The sequence below is a fragment of the Prunus mume genome, linkage group LG6 (assembly GCF_029339155.1).
Source record: "Prunus mume cultivar Tortuosa linkage group LG6, ASM2933915v1, whole genome shotgun sequence".
In the NCBI taxonomy this organism is placed as follows: Eukaryota; Viridiplantae; Streptophyta; class Magnoliopsida; order Rosales; family Rosaceae; genus Prunus; species Prunus mume.
The window spans coordinates 5,089,712-5,103,666 of NC_142703.1; the positions used below are offsets into that span (position 1 = coordinate 5,089,712).

Genomic DNA, 13,955 nt, shown 5'->3' on the forward strand with positions numbered 1-13,955 from the left:
AATCTTTTACGTACAGAATCTTATGTAAGATATAGATAAAAATGAACATTTACATTACGCCAATCCCGAGGATACAAGTTTGCTGTAGAGTAACCTCACATTAGTTTACGAGAACCACAACCTTAATAGTATTAGTAGGCAAGCATATTTACAAGTGATATAACAACACAATTTACAAGTGATATGGCAACAAAATTTACAAGGTTAAAGAAGTAGGGTTGCCTTCATGTGCAAGAAAGGATCTACAAGGGAGCGGTTTCAAACATTTTTTGAGCTTACTAGAACTTTTCGCATGCCAGAGATTGGGTGGACAACCTCCGCACTTGAGGTGCATTGAGGCAAATGGTCATTTGTCAAGGTGAAGGTTTCTTGAAGATTGTGAGACTGGTCTTCAAGAGTATTACCTAAAGGTGCAATTGTCATGTTTGGTTGATGGCTGCCAAAGTGGAGACTGTTGTGATTGGCTCGCCATTTAGCATGAACTGTTGGAAGCAAGAAAACAAGACTGTAGTAGGGGTCCGACCGGTCTCCATGTTTTGTGCATGTTTCAGAGCAGCAACAAAAAAAGAAATCATGATATCATGGCATGCAGCCTCAAAAAGCATTGAAAGTACAAGACTCTATGGCACATTGATGGAAACATTTGTGTAAGACGTATTGGGGAATATGGGCACAAAATTTTACAAAAAATTTGTTGAGCTAGACTAACTGAATTTTAAGCAGATACACTACTCGTTGATTTGTGTCTTCAGAACGGAAGTATGCAAGTATGAAAGAAGAAAACAAGTCATAACGAAGAGACAGATGCGGTAGTAAGTGCAGGTAGCGATGGAGTAATAATAGCATTATCTGTCCAATTCTTTTCGCCCCAGTGCCGTAACATGTTCTTCCAGGAGCAGAATTCCTCAAAGCATGTCTTCAAACGATTGTCTTTTATCTTAATTTTCCAGTGGCCGTCAGTGTAATTTGCTTTCTCGGCTTGCCTCCGATCCCACTCTAGGCCTGCCTTCTGCTCTGTCCGGAGCAAGCAGAAGTTTTGCAAGTTCCGGGGCATAGCATCATGCACTTTCCACCACCTTTTATGTGCAACATCACTAGCAAACTCCTGCATAAAATCCACATTCCAGTTGCAGTCATAGTCACGGAAGCATAGCCATGGTTTATTTCCCAGATAATGGAGGACATAGAGGATTGGAGGGTCAGCTTCGAAGAGGCGAGTTTTCATCTGCTTTATCTCCGGCTCATCACCTTCCCAGAAATGTTTCAAGAAGTTCATATGCTTTGGGATCCTGTGCCACCATGTAAATATCTCATTGAGATATCCCTGATCCCCGCCGTTGTAAGATACAATTTCATTGACATGATCCATGAGCAGCTGGAATGTACAATTTGATGGTTCCACAACCATCACACCTGAGTTGAACAAACTAGCATCATTTCCTGTGGCAGATATTTCGGGCATCTGAAACAGGAAATCAATATTTCGAAGTATAAGCATGTCTGCATCAATGAAAATGATCTTGTCATAATCCGTCAACTGCCAAAGACGGAATTTGCTGTAGTTCCATTCATTGTACGCTTCTGGTTCAGCTTTAGGGTTCCTGATTCTTTGGATTGTGTGGATCTTCCACCCAGCAGCCTCCAATCCCCCTCGATGATACTCGGTGATTGTTTCATCTACCAGTATGACAAGATCTCGTGTTGAACCAGCCATTCGGATGCTCTGAGCTGCAGCAATGGCTCCACAAACATATACATGGGCAGAGTGTAGGATTGTCGCATATGCTTCTCTGTGGGCTCTTTGGGAGTTAACATGTTCTGTATTATAAGGTGTAATGCAGTTCAAGCTCAGTAAAATTTGAAAGTAACCATGAGTTATATTTGCTTACTTGTGGGATGCATTCAAAATGTGGAATTCATTCACAATGAACTCATTTCCACATTTTGAAAATTTCCAAAACACCGATGTTCTAAAAAATAAAAGTGAAAACAGAAAGAAAGATTAATGGTAAAGAGGTAGATCAGCAGCTTTCATTGCACAAAGCAAATGACTCAAAAGAAAGTTTAAATGTTGAAAAGAAATATTTGATAAACCAACACAAGATTCTAGTTTGAATCTGACCTTTAGCCTTGAGAGGAACTGCAAGTTCACATGACCCTACAGGGAGCTGTAACTTATCTCTCAACGTATTCAGGTTTGGTTCATAGAGCCATGTATTCCCTTCACGTCTAACAAGATCCTTGCAAGTGAATAAATTTGGGATTGGGAAACAGTCAGTCACCAAAAGCACACGCACAGGGTGATATCCTTTGGAAGAGGCAGCCAGCCTTGCTGCTTCAAGCTGCAAGTGCAACCGAGCCACATCTCTTGACCAGCTGCCTGACTTGTTGCAGGGAAGCTTGACAGCAACCAGATCAAGACGTGGTTTTCCAGGAATTTGAAGCTTTGGTAGAGAGGGACAAGTAGGGACTTCGGACTCTTGTTCTTCATCTATCCATTCAGGATACAGGGATTCCCATGTTATGTTATTTGCCGCATAGTTGAGGTTTAGAACAACATGTTCACAATCTGGCAAGAGCTCCTTCCAATGGTCAATCTCATTGTGGTTAAAGTTTAATAGCCCAATTCCCAGATTATCTTTTCTGTCAGTCAGGTTTTCAATAAAACCAGAAATTTCATTCCAGTTAATGTTTAAAGATGATACGTAACGTAAATCTCCAGCAGCACTCTTTTTCGTCCATATGTGTTGATAAGTTAGCCTGCAGGATATAAACTTGTGTTACAAATGTTGCCACGGGAGAGAGATCGAGAAAGAGCAAAGGAGAACAAAAGAAAAGAGCAATGCTCTTTTGCCTGTTAGCTACTAAGATGACTTTTCCAGTCCAGACAAAGAGAAAAGAGAGTGCAGTGCTGACAATATAGTTTCCCAGGATGAGAAATTTTTGAAGGCCTCAACATCAGAAAATAAATTAAAGGTTGAAGCAAGAAACTATCTAACCGTAACCTAATACCACTCAATAAGAAGAGAAATCAAGGTGATCAGCTCATAGGACATACTGAGATACAGAAGTGGATAGATGATCTGTATTATAAACAGCAGAAGAGAGGAAGAGCGTCACAAAAGTCCCAAATACAAGAATGATCAACACAAGCTTCAAGGTAGGCTTGCAATTCAAGATTCTATCTGTAGCATGAACGTGGAGAGCCTTTTCAATATCTTTAAGAACTTTATTTCTCTGGGACCTTCTTTTGTTAGCATCTTCACTGAAACAAAAAGGGATTCATAACAACATCAGCACATGTCTGAATGGCAAGAGAAAGAAAGTACAAAGAGCAACAAAATGGAATGGGAAAAACTAAATAAAGTAGTAAATAAGTGAATGCCAATGGAAAAAATCCCAGAAAGACAAACAAATGTTACGCAATCAACTTGGTCGTTGTAAATGCATTGCACATTGATATGTCTATGCGGAAACAGCACAAATTTGAAGTGTCCTACATCCCATTAGGAAGATTACAAAGAAAAGTTATAAATATCATTTGCAAACTAGTTTAGCAATATCCCAAGAATTCAATATTGAAATCTCACGCACCATGACCATCACACAGTAGCTAAATACATGGAATGGCAGATCCTCACCAAAATATTTCACACAGTGCAAATTGTAGTCTAATTATTGGCAAGACTCTTCACTTAATCAAAACACGTTCAAATTTACAATACAAACTTTTCGAGACCCACTATTCATCTATGTTCATGGACCCAATTTAATGCCAACATAGTAAATTTTGCCACAGTTTAAAAGGTCTAGTCTTGACCTGTATGCATACACATATATATAATTTAGCAGGAACCCATCTAATCAAACTGGTAAATGACACTTTTTGAACCAACAGAAGCAGAGATACATAGGAAGACTTTTCTTACATGCTTATTAATCTGATATCCAAGCAAAATGAAGTCAAATTACACTAAACCAGAAAGAAAAATAACTAAAACTAAAAATTTAAAGAGAGAGTAACTGACTTCGCTGAACCAGATAGGCGGTGTCTGGGTTCAACTGGACTTGGGGATGGCCCTCTCATCTTTGCTCATTCGGTTTGAGGTTTGAAGCATGTGGGCAGGCACCATCTGATTCTGATATCCTGATTTGATATAAATAAAGAAAAAAAAAACTGTGAATTTGAAAATAGAAAAAGGAAAACAGCACTTGCAGACAGCGCATTTGAGAAGCCTAAGGCGGTTGGTCAATTCAAGAATGAGGCCTGCTTACCTTCTGGGTCTTATTCTGTCTTTTGGTTGTACCTTTTCGGGTCTTTATTCAGCTCCAGTCCAAGTTTTTACGCGAAGTTTTTTTCTGCATGTTTGAAGAGCTTTTACGCAATCGTGATGAATGATGAAGAGTAGGCACAAATACAAAGCAAACCAGTTTCTGCAGCAAAATTCAAAAAAAAATTTGATCGTTCACGCAGTCTCGCCATTCCTCTGTTTGACCAAAATGAAGGCTTTGTCATTGTCGTGGCTTAACCAGCCTTCAAGCATTTTTAACAGTACTTTCGAAGCCACGTAAGTTAGGATGTTTCGTCACCATCAAAAAACTTTTGTTTTTCATAATCATGTTTTCTGTCACCATCATTTTCTAGTTTTACATTCCTTTGTTATCGGATAATGCTTCTCTCCTCTTAGCTTTTTTTCTCCCATAAAACTGATATGCACCCTTTTTTTTAGGGTAGTGCTAGCAATCTTCCCTCTAACCTTCTCTTTTGGACATTCTCCTTTCTTCGCATGACGAATGTCAATTTCCTTACACTTAAAACAATGTCATTAATACATCATACAAACTAGTTTTTGTTTTCCAAATTTACCCTTATTGAATGTATTAATTTTTTTTAACAACTTTTTTACCACCTTGTTAACAAAATTAAATAAGAAAATAAAAACTAAAGTTTTTTTTTCCCCCAAAGAGAACGTGTGTTTTGTTAAAATCAAAATAAAGATGATAACAACATCTTGATACAAACTTTATTTTAAATATATATATATGACGTTTTTCTTTTTTTATTTATTATTATTTAATTTTTTAATAATGTGCTAAAGAAGTTGTAAAAAAATTTGAATAAATTCAAGGAAATATAAAAGCCAATACATTTTAAAATGGTAAACTTGGAAAACCAAAACTAACTTGTGTGATACATTAATGACATTGTTTTAAATGTAAAGAAAATGACACTTGTCATTAGGAGAAGGGAGAAAGTCCAAAAGAGAAGGTTAGAGAGAATGTTGCTAGCATTCCTCTTTTTTGTATATCTATTTCTCAAAATAAAAAATTCTTAAATGAATTCCTTTAATTTTTCTACCGAAGTCAAAATTTTAAGTCTTTTTGTGACCCTTTCCAACTCCAACGACAACAACCCTACTTCAACCAAAGTTGCCACTGACAATGAAATGAAAATACATTTACCAGTTCCAAAACAGTAAATTAGAGTAATCTCATTGACCACAAATGTCATTTAAAAAAAAAAAAAAAAAGGGGCTCCTTAAATTTAGGTGCAAAACGATTAACTGCTATTGGGTTTAGTCCAGGAGTTTTTTGTTTTAAATGTAGGTCGTTTGAAATTTATTACTTTTTTTTTGTTGTGTTGATTTTACACTTTGAGGTAAATAGGGGAAACACATTAAAAGTCTAAATTTAATGCATTATTTCCTTCATAATATTTACTTAATATATTAATAAAATACAATTTAATCAATGAAAAGTAAAGACCCACATATTATACCAATCGATTAGACAAGCACCCACATGAAATTATGTACATGACATACAGGTAAATAGTGTTATTATTAGCAATTAAAAAAATTTAGTGATAAATTGTGTTACCAATAAGTTAGTAACATAAATTAGAAGACTACCTATAAGTCAGATACAAAAATAGACTAATAAAATTGTATATTACCTATATAAAAAAATTTTAAAAAAAAGGTACATAAGATACTATTACACATTTTCAAAAATATGAAAAAAAAAAAAACACACACACACACACACACACACACACACATATATATATATATATATATATATATCAATAGGCAATAGGACAATATACCTACACCATAGGATAATATACCTACAAGAGTATATAATATAGCAAAAATAAAATTAGTTATTTTATTGTATCTCCAAAATAATAAATTGTCCTAAAAATATGAGATTTACTAACCTATGTATATCCCTATATTAAAATCATAATAAAATCTTGTAATTATTGTCCTATAAATCAATTTCTACACAGTTTATACTTTAGTGGTATAATAAGAAGAACTATATAATTTTATAAAAGTAATAATAATATATCTACATTAGAAAATACTGTAACATCTCACATCGATCAATGGAGAGGGGAGATGTCTTATATATACATGCTCACCTCTATCTAGCACAAGGCCTTTCGGGAGCTCACTGGCTTCGGAGTCATGGAAACTCCGAAGTTAAGCGAATTTATACTAGAGCAATTCTAGGATGGGTGACCCATTGGGAAGTTGCTCGTGAGTTCCCAGAAATAAAACCATGAAGGTAGAGAGGAGAGCCCAAAGCGGACAATATCGTGTTACGGCGGAGCCGATCCCGAGATGTGACAATTTGGTATCGAGCCACTCTGTCATGTGGTGCGAGTATGCCGATGAGGACGTCGGGCCCCTAAGGGGAGTGGATTGCAACATCTCACATCGACCAACGGAGAGAGGGTGATGTGCTTTATATGTACATACTCACCTTCATCTAGCACGAGGCCTTATATCAATAACAACAAATGCGATGATTAAACCCAACTTATGTTCTAAATTTTAAACTTATCCCAAATTTTCTATAAAAATAAAATATATATATTCCCTTATCAATAATTTTACTATGCTGAACAACATGTACAATAAGTATGCAATTTTGAGAATTTTTTTTTTTAAAAAAACAAAATTAAAAAAAGACACATCAATTTGTGGTTGAATCACATTGCCTAAATGAGGAGTTCATCCTTTCTTTTTCCTCATTTCTAGAGTTAGTTGATAAAAATAATAGCTGGTTAAAGTGGGGTTTTCAAAGGAATTAAAGAAAAACAGAGGTGACAATGGTGTGATAGACACTTAGCACTCAATTATAGTAATTATACTTAATAACAAACAGTGGTTATCACTTTAACCTCACTGTTTTCACTCATTTATGGTAATAAGATTTATTTGGTGAAGGGTTTATGTTAATTAATGACATCTTAACCAAAACCAAGCAACCTTGATTTAAAAAAATTAAAAACAAAACCAAACCACCAAGCATTGTCTGTTTATTTGACCACAAAAAGAAAATCATCATTGTCAAGCATTGGGGTCGTATTAGTTTATTCTTTTATTGCGCAGTGTAGTTGGTGGTAGATGATTGTGGTCAAGAAAGTTAAGAAATGTGCTCACTTTTCTATGATTTGAAGAATAATAATGGCAAACTTTTCTATCGTCCACAACTCCCTTCAAACAGAGAAACTTTTGGTAGGTTAGAGGTCACCTTATATGGAGAAATTCTCAGATTAGAGTTTGGGGTGGCCAAAAAATATAGTTGTGAACAAAACACAAAAAGAATCTATACATTTCTTAAAGAATATCCTATTATAGATTAATTCATCAGTTACCACTACATAATTTCACAAGTTAAATCGCCTATTTCCTAGTCCACCAGATCAAGACAACGGCAGTGCATAAATTTCTGTAAATTTAGCAGACCATGACAATGGTTGGCAAACTGGTATTGAAATCCCGGAACAGTAATAAGAACTGGTAAAAAGAAACCAAATCAATCTGGAAATTTAGAACAAGACACTAGCCAACATAAGAAAGGCCAAGGCCACTTTAAAGATGACTAGAAATTACGATATCACTTCATACAGCCTCAAAAAGCATTGAAAGTGCACAAATCTATCCCACCTTGATGGGGAAATGGGTATAAGATGTATTACGAAAAAATGAGTATAAAATGAATTACAAGGAAGTTGTTGAGCTAGATACTAAGTGAAGTTTAAGGAGATACACTTTTCTTTCTCACATTTGTAGGCATGAACTACGTGTTGACTTGTGTCCTCGGAATGAAGTATGTAAGTAAAAGAAGAAAACAAGTCACGAAGAAGATACCGAAGAGGTAGTAAGCGCAGGTGGTGATGGAGTAACAGTGGCATTATCTGTCCAATTTTTTTCACCCCAGTGCCATAACATGCTCTCCCAGAAGCAGAAATCCTCAAAGCATGTCTTCAAACGCTTGTCTTTTATCTTAATTTTCCAGTGACCATCAGTGTAATTTGCTTTCTCAGCTTGCCTCCGATCCCATTCTAGTGCTGCCTTCTGCTTGGACCGAAGCAAACAGAACTTTTGCAAGTTCTCTGGCATAGCATCATGCACTTTCCACCACCTTTTATGTGCAACATCACTGGCAAACTCTTGCAAAAAGTCCACATTCCAATTGCAGTCATAATCACGGAAGCAAAGCCATGGTTTATTACCCAGGTAATGGAGGACATAGAGGATTGGAGGGTCAGCTTCGAAGAGGCGAGTTTTCATCTGCTTTATCTCTGGTTCATCACCTTCCCAGAAATGTTTCAAGAAGTTCATATGCTTTGGGATCCTGTGCCACCATGTAAATATCTCATTGAGATATCCCTGATCCCCGCCGTTGTAAGATACAATTTCATTGACATGATCCATGAGCAGCTGGAATGTACAATTTGATGGTTCCACAACCATCACACCCGAGTTGAACAGAGTAGCGTTATTTCCTGTAGCTGATATTTCTGGCATCTCAAACAGGAAGTCAATATTCCTAAGAATAAGCATGTCAGCATCAATGAAAATGATCTTGTTGTAATCAGTCAACTGCCAAAGGCGGAATTTGCTGTAGTTCCATTCATTGTATGCTTCTGGTTCAGCTTTAGGGTTCCTGATTCTTTCAATTGGGTGGATCTTCCACCCAGCAGCTGCCAATCCTCCTCGATGATACTCACTGATTGTTTCATCAACAAGTATGACAAGATCTCGTGTTGAACCAGCCATACGGATGCTCTGTGCTGCAGCAATGGCTCCACACACATATACATGGGCAGAGTGTAGGATTGTTGCATATGCTTCTCGGTGGGCTCCTTCCGAGAAAAAATGTTCTGCGTGCAAGTATTTAGGTCATCACTTATCAAGTATGCTGCAATTATTACATCAGTAAAATTTCCAAAATAACCATGACTTATATTTGCTTTCTTGGGGATGCAATCAAAGGCACTGGACCGACCACATATGAATTACTTAATGGAGTCTGCATTTAAAAAATATAAGGACCTACACCAATTTCTTCACCAACTGATGTTCAGGATGGTCGGGTGGTCAACTTTAATATTTATCATTGAAGTAGCACATCTCCTTACCACATGACAGACACGATGCATCTCAACTCAATCTTATTACATTCTTATGTCTAGGACTTTCAGTTGTGTGACAATTGTGAACTTCATGAATCACTGGGGGATGCTGATCACATTGACGGCATAGTGAGCCAACAACCTCATCAGCATTGAAGGACATCAGGCATTTGCATCGCAGAAATGAAATACCATATATTTCACATTTACCATTGTTGTGAGCATGCATGGACACCTGGATGGACTACTTGACCAAAAAAGAAAAAGCTTAACTAACCTCAAAAACACCTAATCCCCCTATCATGATGTATCCACCTACGTCTGGAACCACATTAATACATACTATGCTCCAATTAAAATTCATTCACAAATAAACTACCCCGTTTCAAACAAAAGTTTCAAAATTATTAAATCCATTTAATGTGGGGACCACTACATTTAGAACTCGTCCTTTTTCATTGCACAATCTTGTCCCCTTGGTGCAGGTCAAAACATACACATCAAAATAAACTCCACATAAACAACTCAAAATTTTTTGCAACAAGTTCCAATTAAATTCCACAGTGGTCGGCTATTCCAAACATACAAAAATGTAGAATTCATTTATAAATGAACTCAGTTCCACATTTCAAAGGACTCCAAAACACTGAGTTTCAAAAAATTAATAGAAAAAAACAGAAAGAAAGAGTAATGGAAGAAAGTTAGACCAGCACTTCAATTCACAAAAACGACTTATAACATAATTCAAATTTAGAAAGAAAACGAAAAGAGTAAATAAATAGCACTACTAGACGCTAGTTTAAATCTGACCTTTAGCCTTGAGAGGAACTGCAAGTTCACATGACCCTACCGGGAGCTGTAGCTTATCTCTCAATATATTCAAGTTTGATTCATAAAGCCATGCATTCCCTTCATGTCTAACAAGCTCCTTGCAAGTGAATAAATTTGGGATTGGGAAACAGTCAGTCACCAAAAGCACACGCACAGGGTGGTATCCTTTGGATGAGGCAGCAAGCCTTGCTACTTCAAGTTGCAAGTGAAAACGAGCCACATCTCTTGACCAGCTGCCTGACTTGTTGCAGGGAAGCTTGACAGCGACCAGATCAAGCCGTGGTTTTCCAGGAATTTGAAGCTTTGGGAGAGAGGGACAAGTAGGAACTTCAAACTCTTCTACTTCATCTATCCATTCAGGGTACAAGGATTCCCATGTTATGTTGTTTGACGCATGGTTGAGGTGTAGAACAACATGCTCGCAATCTGGCAACAGCTCCTTCCAATGATCAACCTCATTGTGATTAAAGTTTAATAGGCCAATTCCCTGATAGTCCTTTTTGTCAGTCAGTGTTTCAAGAACATCAGAAATTTCATGCCAGCTAATGTCCAAAGATGATACGTAACGTAAATCTGCGGCAACACTCTTTTTTCTTGATCTGTCTTGAGAAGTTAGCCTGCTGGCAATAAACTATTGTTACAAAATATTTCCAAGGGAAGGAGAGCAAAGCCAAAAAAATATTTATTTTAAAAAAAAAACAATTTCATTTTGACTTCTAACTGAAAAGATAGCTTTTCCAATTCCTGACAACATATTTTCCCAGGTGGGGAAAACATAAATTATTGAAAATCTCAACAAAGAAGTCTTTTGATTGAAGCATGAAGTAACAAAGAATAAACTAATACCATGCAACAATAAGTGAAAGCAAGGTGATCAGCTAATAGGACATACCGAGATACTGAACTGGATTGATGATCAGTACTATAAACAGCAGGAGAGACGAAGAGTGTTACAAAAGTCCCCAATATAATAACGACCAACACAAGTTTCAAGGTGGGCTTGCAGTTTAAGTTTCTATCTTGGGCAGGAACATGGAGGACCTTTTCTATATCTTTAAGAACTTTATTTCTCTGGGGCCTTCTTTTGTTAGAGTCTTCACTGAAACAAAAATGGATTCACTACAACATAAGCATATGTCTGCATGGCAAGTGAAACAAAATGCAAAGAACAACAAATGGAATGGAAAAAAATAGATAGAGCACTAAATAAGTGATTGGGAACAAGTTCCACTCAAAAGACAAGCAACTGCCCTGCAATTGACTCCATCATCGGAAACACATTGCACATTGAAATGTGGAAACAGCACATATATGAATGTTCTACATACCACTCAGCACATTACAAATAAAAGCGCTCAGATCATTTGCAAAATTTACATTGGCAAGAGCCCAAGAATCTGATATCAAAATGAACCATGACCATTGACCCTGTACAAGCCGCACAATTTGAACATGTTGCTCAAGATTTTGTCATGCCCCTTTCAAACAGTGTAAATTGTGGCCAAATTATTAGCATGACACCTCACTTAACCAAGACAAGTTCAAATTCAGAATAAAACCTCTTTCAACTCCTGCTATTCATCCATATTTACGAATCATGACCCAAATTTAGTGCGAACAAAAAAAATTCCTCCCAAGTTAAAAAGCCTTGATCTGTATGCGTATACATATATAATGAAGAAGGAAACCAACCCATCTAGTGAAATTGGTAAATGACCAAAAAATGAGTACTAAAATCATGAACCAACAGAAGCAGAGATGCATTGGAATTAAACTGCGTAGCTTAAGACTGTTTATAAATGAGGCGTTTCTCACATGTGTTTTTTTTTTGTCCTAATTGTGGTACTAAAAATCAAACGCTCAAATTAAAATGAAGTAAAATTACACTAAAAAAAGTGAGAAAAAACTGAGAGAGAGAGAGAGAGAGAGAGAGAGAGAGAGAGAGAGACTGACTTAGCTGAAGAAGATAGGCGGTGTCTGGGCTCAATGGGACTTGGGGAAGGCCCTCTCATCTTTGCTGGTTCAGTTGAAGCATGAGGGAGGCACCATCTGAGTCTGATATGCTGATTTTACAAAAACAATGGAAGCAGAAGAAGGTCAAACAGAAAACTTATAATAATAATTATTATTATTATTTCAATTTTAAAAAAAATTGGAAAGAGACAAATTCCAGAAAATGATTCCAACCGAATCTGTGATCTGTGATCTGTGATGAAGAAGGACAGAGGAAGCGAGCTTTTGGGTTTGAAGAGTCTGAGTGAGAGAGAGAGGCGGTTAATTTTCATGCTTTGGGTCTTTTTCAGTGAGACTGGTCAATGTAAGAAAATCTCAAGTCATTGACTATTATATGCGTTCTAAACAAATTTTACCTTTAGTTTGCCCCAAATAGGTAAAATGAGTTATATTTCTTCATTTATTTGGGTCAAAGATAAGTTTTTTCATCTATGGCAAGTCTTTTACTCTTTTTTAAATTTTTTTTTAGAAATTAATGGGTCTTACTTGGATAATTCCTCATTCCTTTTCACATATTTATGCTAATAACTTAATTAATTTTTTTAAGGTTAATTATAATTTAATACCCTGTGATTACACTCTTAATATATATTAGTCCAAACCTTCTTAATTTTTACAATAACATACCCTGGTCTTTTAAATTTATTACAATGTAGTTCCAGTTAGAGTTTTCGATCTCTCTTAGTTCTTATGTGGCACTTTGGTCCTATATTTTTCATTTTTTTTGTGTGGAAAAAATTGCATTAAAAAAAATCCTCCCCAACCAAGCCCTCCTTCCCCCGCAATATTCTTCTTCCCCTTTCCCCCTACGATTTTCTTCTCCCACCCCAAAAAGAACCCAAAACCCCAGCCTGCAATGAACCCAGAACCCCAGCTCGCTCACCCCCAAAAGAACACATAACCCCAACTCACCGCACCCTAGCCTAACGGTCATTATCTCTCTCTCCTCTCTGTCTATCTCTCTCTACAAATTCAAAAACCAACAAATCTGGGGAGGGAGTTGTGGCAGCCAATTTCCAAAGCTGAGAGAATTTAGGGGAAATCTTGAACCCTACTGACCCTTGAGAGCAAAACTTTCCATCTCCTCGCCCAAATAGGATAATGTTAATTTGACTAATTTTCAACTAGATTTAATAACTGGGGAAGAAATCGGGGCTGGGGTTCTGGGTTCGTGGGGTTGTGGTTGCAGGCTGGGGTGGAGAGTGGCTGTGGGATGGGTTTAGGGGTTGGAGCTTGCTGGTGGTGGTCATGGGGGAATGGGGGGAGAAGAAATCGGGAAAAAGAGAGAGGTTTTTTTGTTTTTTTAAATATTTTATTTATATTTTAATCCATTTAAAAAAAAAATGGGACTTATAGTGCCGTGTAGGCAACTAACGGAGAGATCTGATGGAAACCTAACGGTGGAACTACATTGTAACAATTTAAAAGACTGGGGTATGTTATTGTAAAAATTAATAAAGTATGGATTAACATATCTTATGGGTGTAACTACAATATACTAACCTTTTTAAAAAAAATTGTTTTTATGGGAGAGTGAATAGGGATAAAATGATGGGAGACTTATAAATAAACCCAAAATGGGTACATTATTTATAAATAAGGACAAAATTAAAGTGGTTGGACAATAATGCCCCTATTCATTTTGGGATTTCCTAAGGAATCCTTCTGCTTCTGT

At 36.7% G+C, this 13,955-nt stretch overlaps 2 protein-coding genes across 3 annotated transcripts; both read right to left on the bottom strand.

Moving 5' to 3' along the window:
• Positions 1 to 550: 550 nt before the first annotated feature.
• On the bottom strand, positions 551 to 4,517 carry LOC103336394 (putative UDP-glucuronate:xylan alpha-glucuronosyltransferase 3). The gene is made up of 5 exons (XM_008239433.2): positions 4,276 to 4,517; positions 4,029 to 4,147; positions 3,059 to 3,265; positions 2,123 to 2,760; positions 551 to 1,818 (listed from the first exon to the last, which is right to left on the bottom strand). The coding sequence occupies exons 2-5, from the start codon at positions 4,085 to 4,087 to the stop codon at positions 788 to 790; spliced, it is 1,935 nt and encodes a 644-aa protein (XP_008237655.2). The 5' UTR covers positions 4,088 to 4,147; positions 4,276 to 4,517; the 3' UTR covers positions 551 to 787.
• Positions 4,518 to 7,869: 3,352 nt separating this feature from the next.
• On the bottom strand, positions 7,870 to 12,596 carry LOC103336393 (putative UDP-glucuronate:xylan alpha-glucuronosyltransferase 3). 2 transcript variants are annotated; one of them, XM_008239432.2, is made up of 5 exons: positions 12,455 to 12,596; positions 12,221 to 12,330; positions 11,160 to 11,366; positions 10,247 to 10,884; positions 7,870 to 9,184 (listed from the first exon to the last, which is right to left on the bottom strand). In XM_008239432.2, the coding sequence occupies exons 2-5, from the start codon at positions 12,277 to 12,279 to the stop codon at positions 8,154 to 8,156; spliced, it is 1,935 nt and encodes a 644-aa protein (XP_008237654.2). In that variant the 5' UTR covers positions 12,280 to 12,330; positions 12,455 to 12,596; the 3' UTR covers positions 7,870 to 8,153. The 2 variants fall into 2 exon arrangements, with proteins under 2 accessions (XP_008237654.2, XP_088909995.1); XM_089053869.1 differs by having other exon boundaries at positions 10,247 to 10,887.
• Positions 12,597 to 13,955: the final 1,359 nt, after the last annotated feature.

What these genes read in the sequence shown, in the direction of transcription:
- LOC103336394 (XM_008239433.2), bottom strand. Translation starts at nt 4,087, where the DNA reads ATGAGAGGGCCATCCCCAAGTCCAGTTGAACCCAGACACCGCCTATCT. An exon ending in CGCCTATCTGGTTCAGCGAA is followed by an intron (nt 3,266 to 4,028) that starts GTCAGTTACTCT and finishes TTTTTGTTTCAG; the next exon opens with TGAAGATGCTAACAAAAGAA. An exon ending in AGTTCCTCTCAAGGCTAAAG is followed by an intron (nt 1,819 to 2,122) that starts GTCAGATTCAAA and finishes CTTATAATACAG; the next exon opens with AACATGTTAACTCCCAAAGA.
- LOC103336393 (XM_089053869.1), bottom strand. Translation starts at nt 12,279, where the DNA reads ATGAGAGGGCCTTCCCCAAGTCCCATTGAGCCCAGACACCGCCTATCT. An exon ending in CGCCTATCTTCTTCAGCTAA is followed by an intron (nt 11,367 to 12,220) that starts GTCAGTCTCTCT and finishes TTTTTGTTTCAG; the next exon opens with TGAAGACTCTAACAAAAGAA. An exon ending in AGTTCCTCTCAAGGCTAAAG is followed by an intron (nt 9,185 to 10,246) that starts GTCAGATTTAAA and finishes ACTTGCACGCAG; the next exon opens with AACATTTTTTCTCGGAAGGA.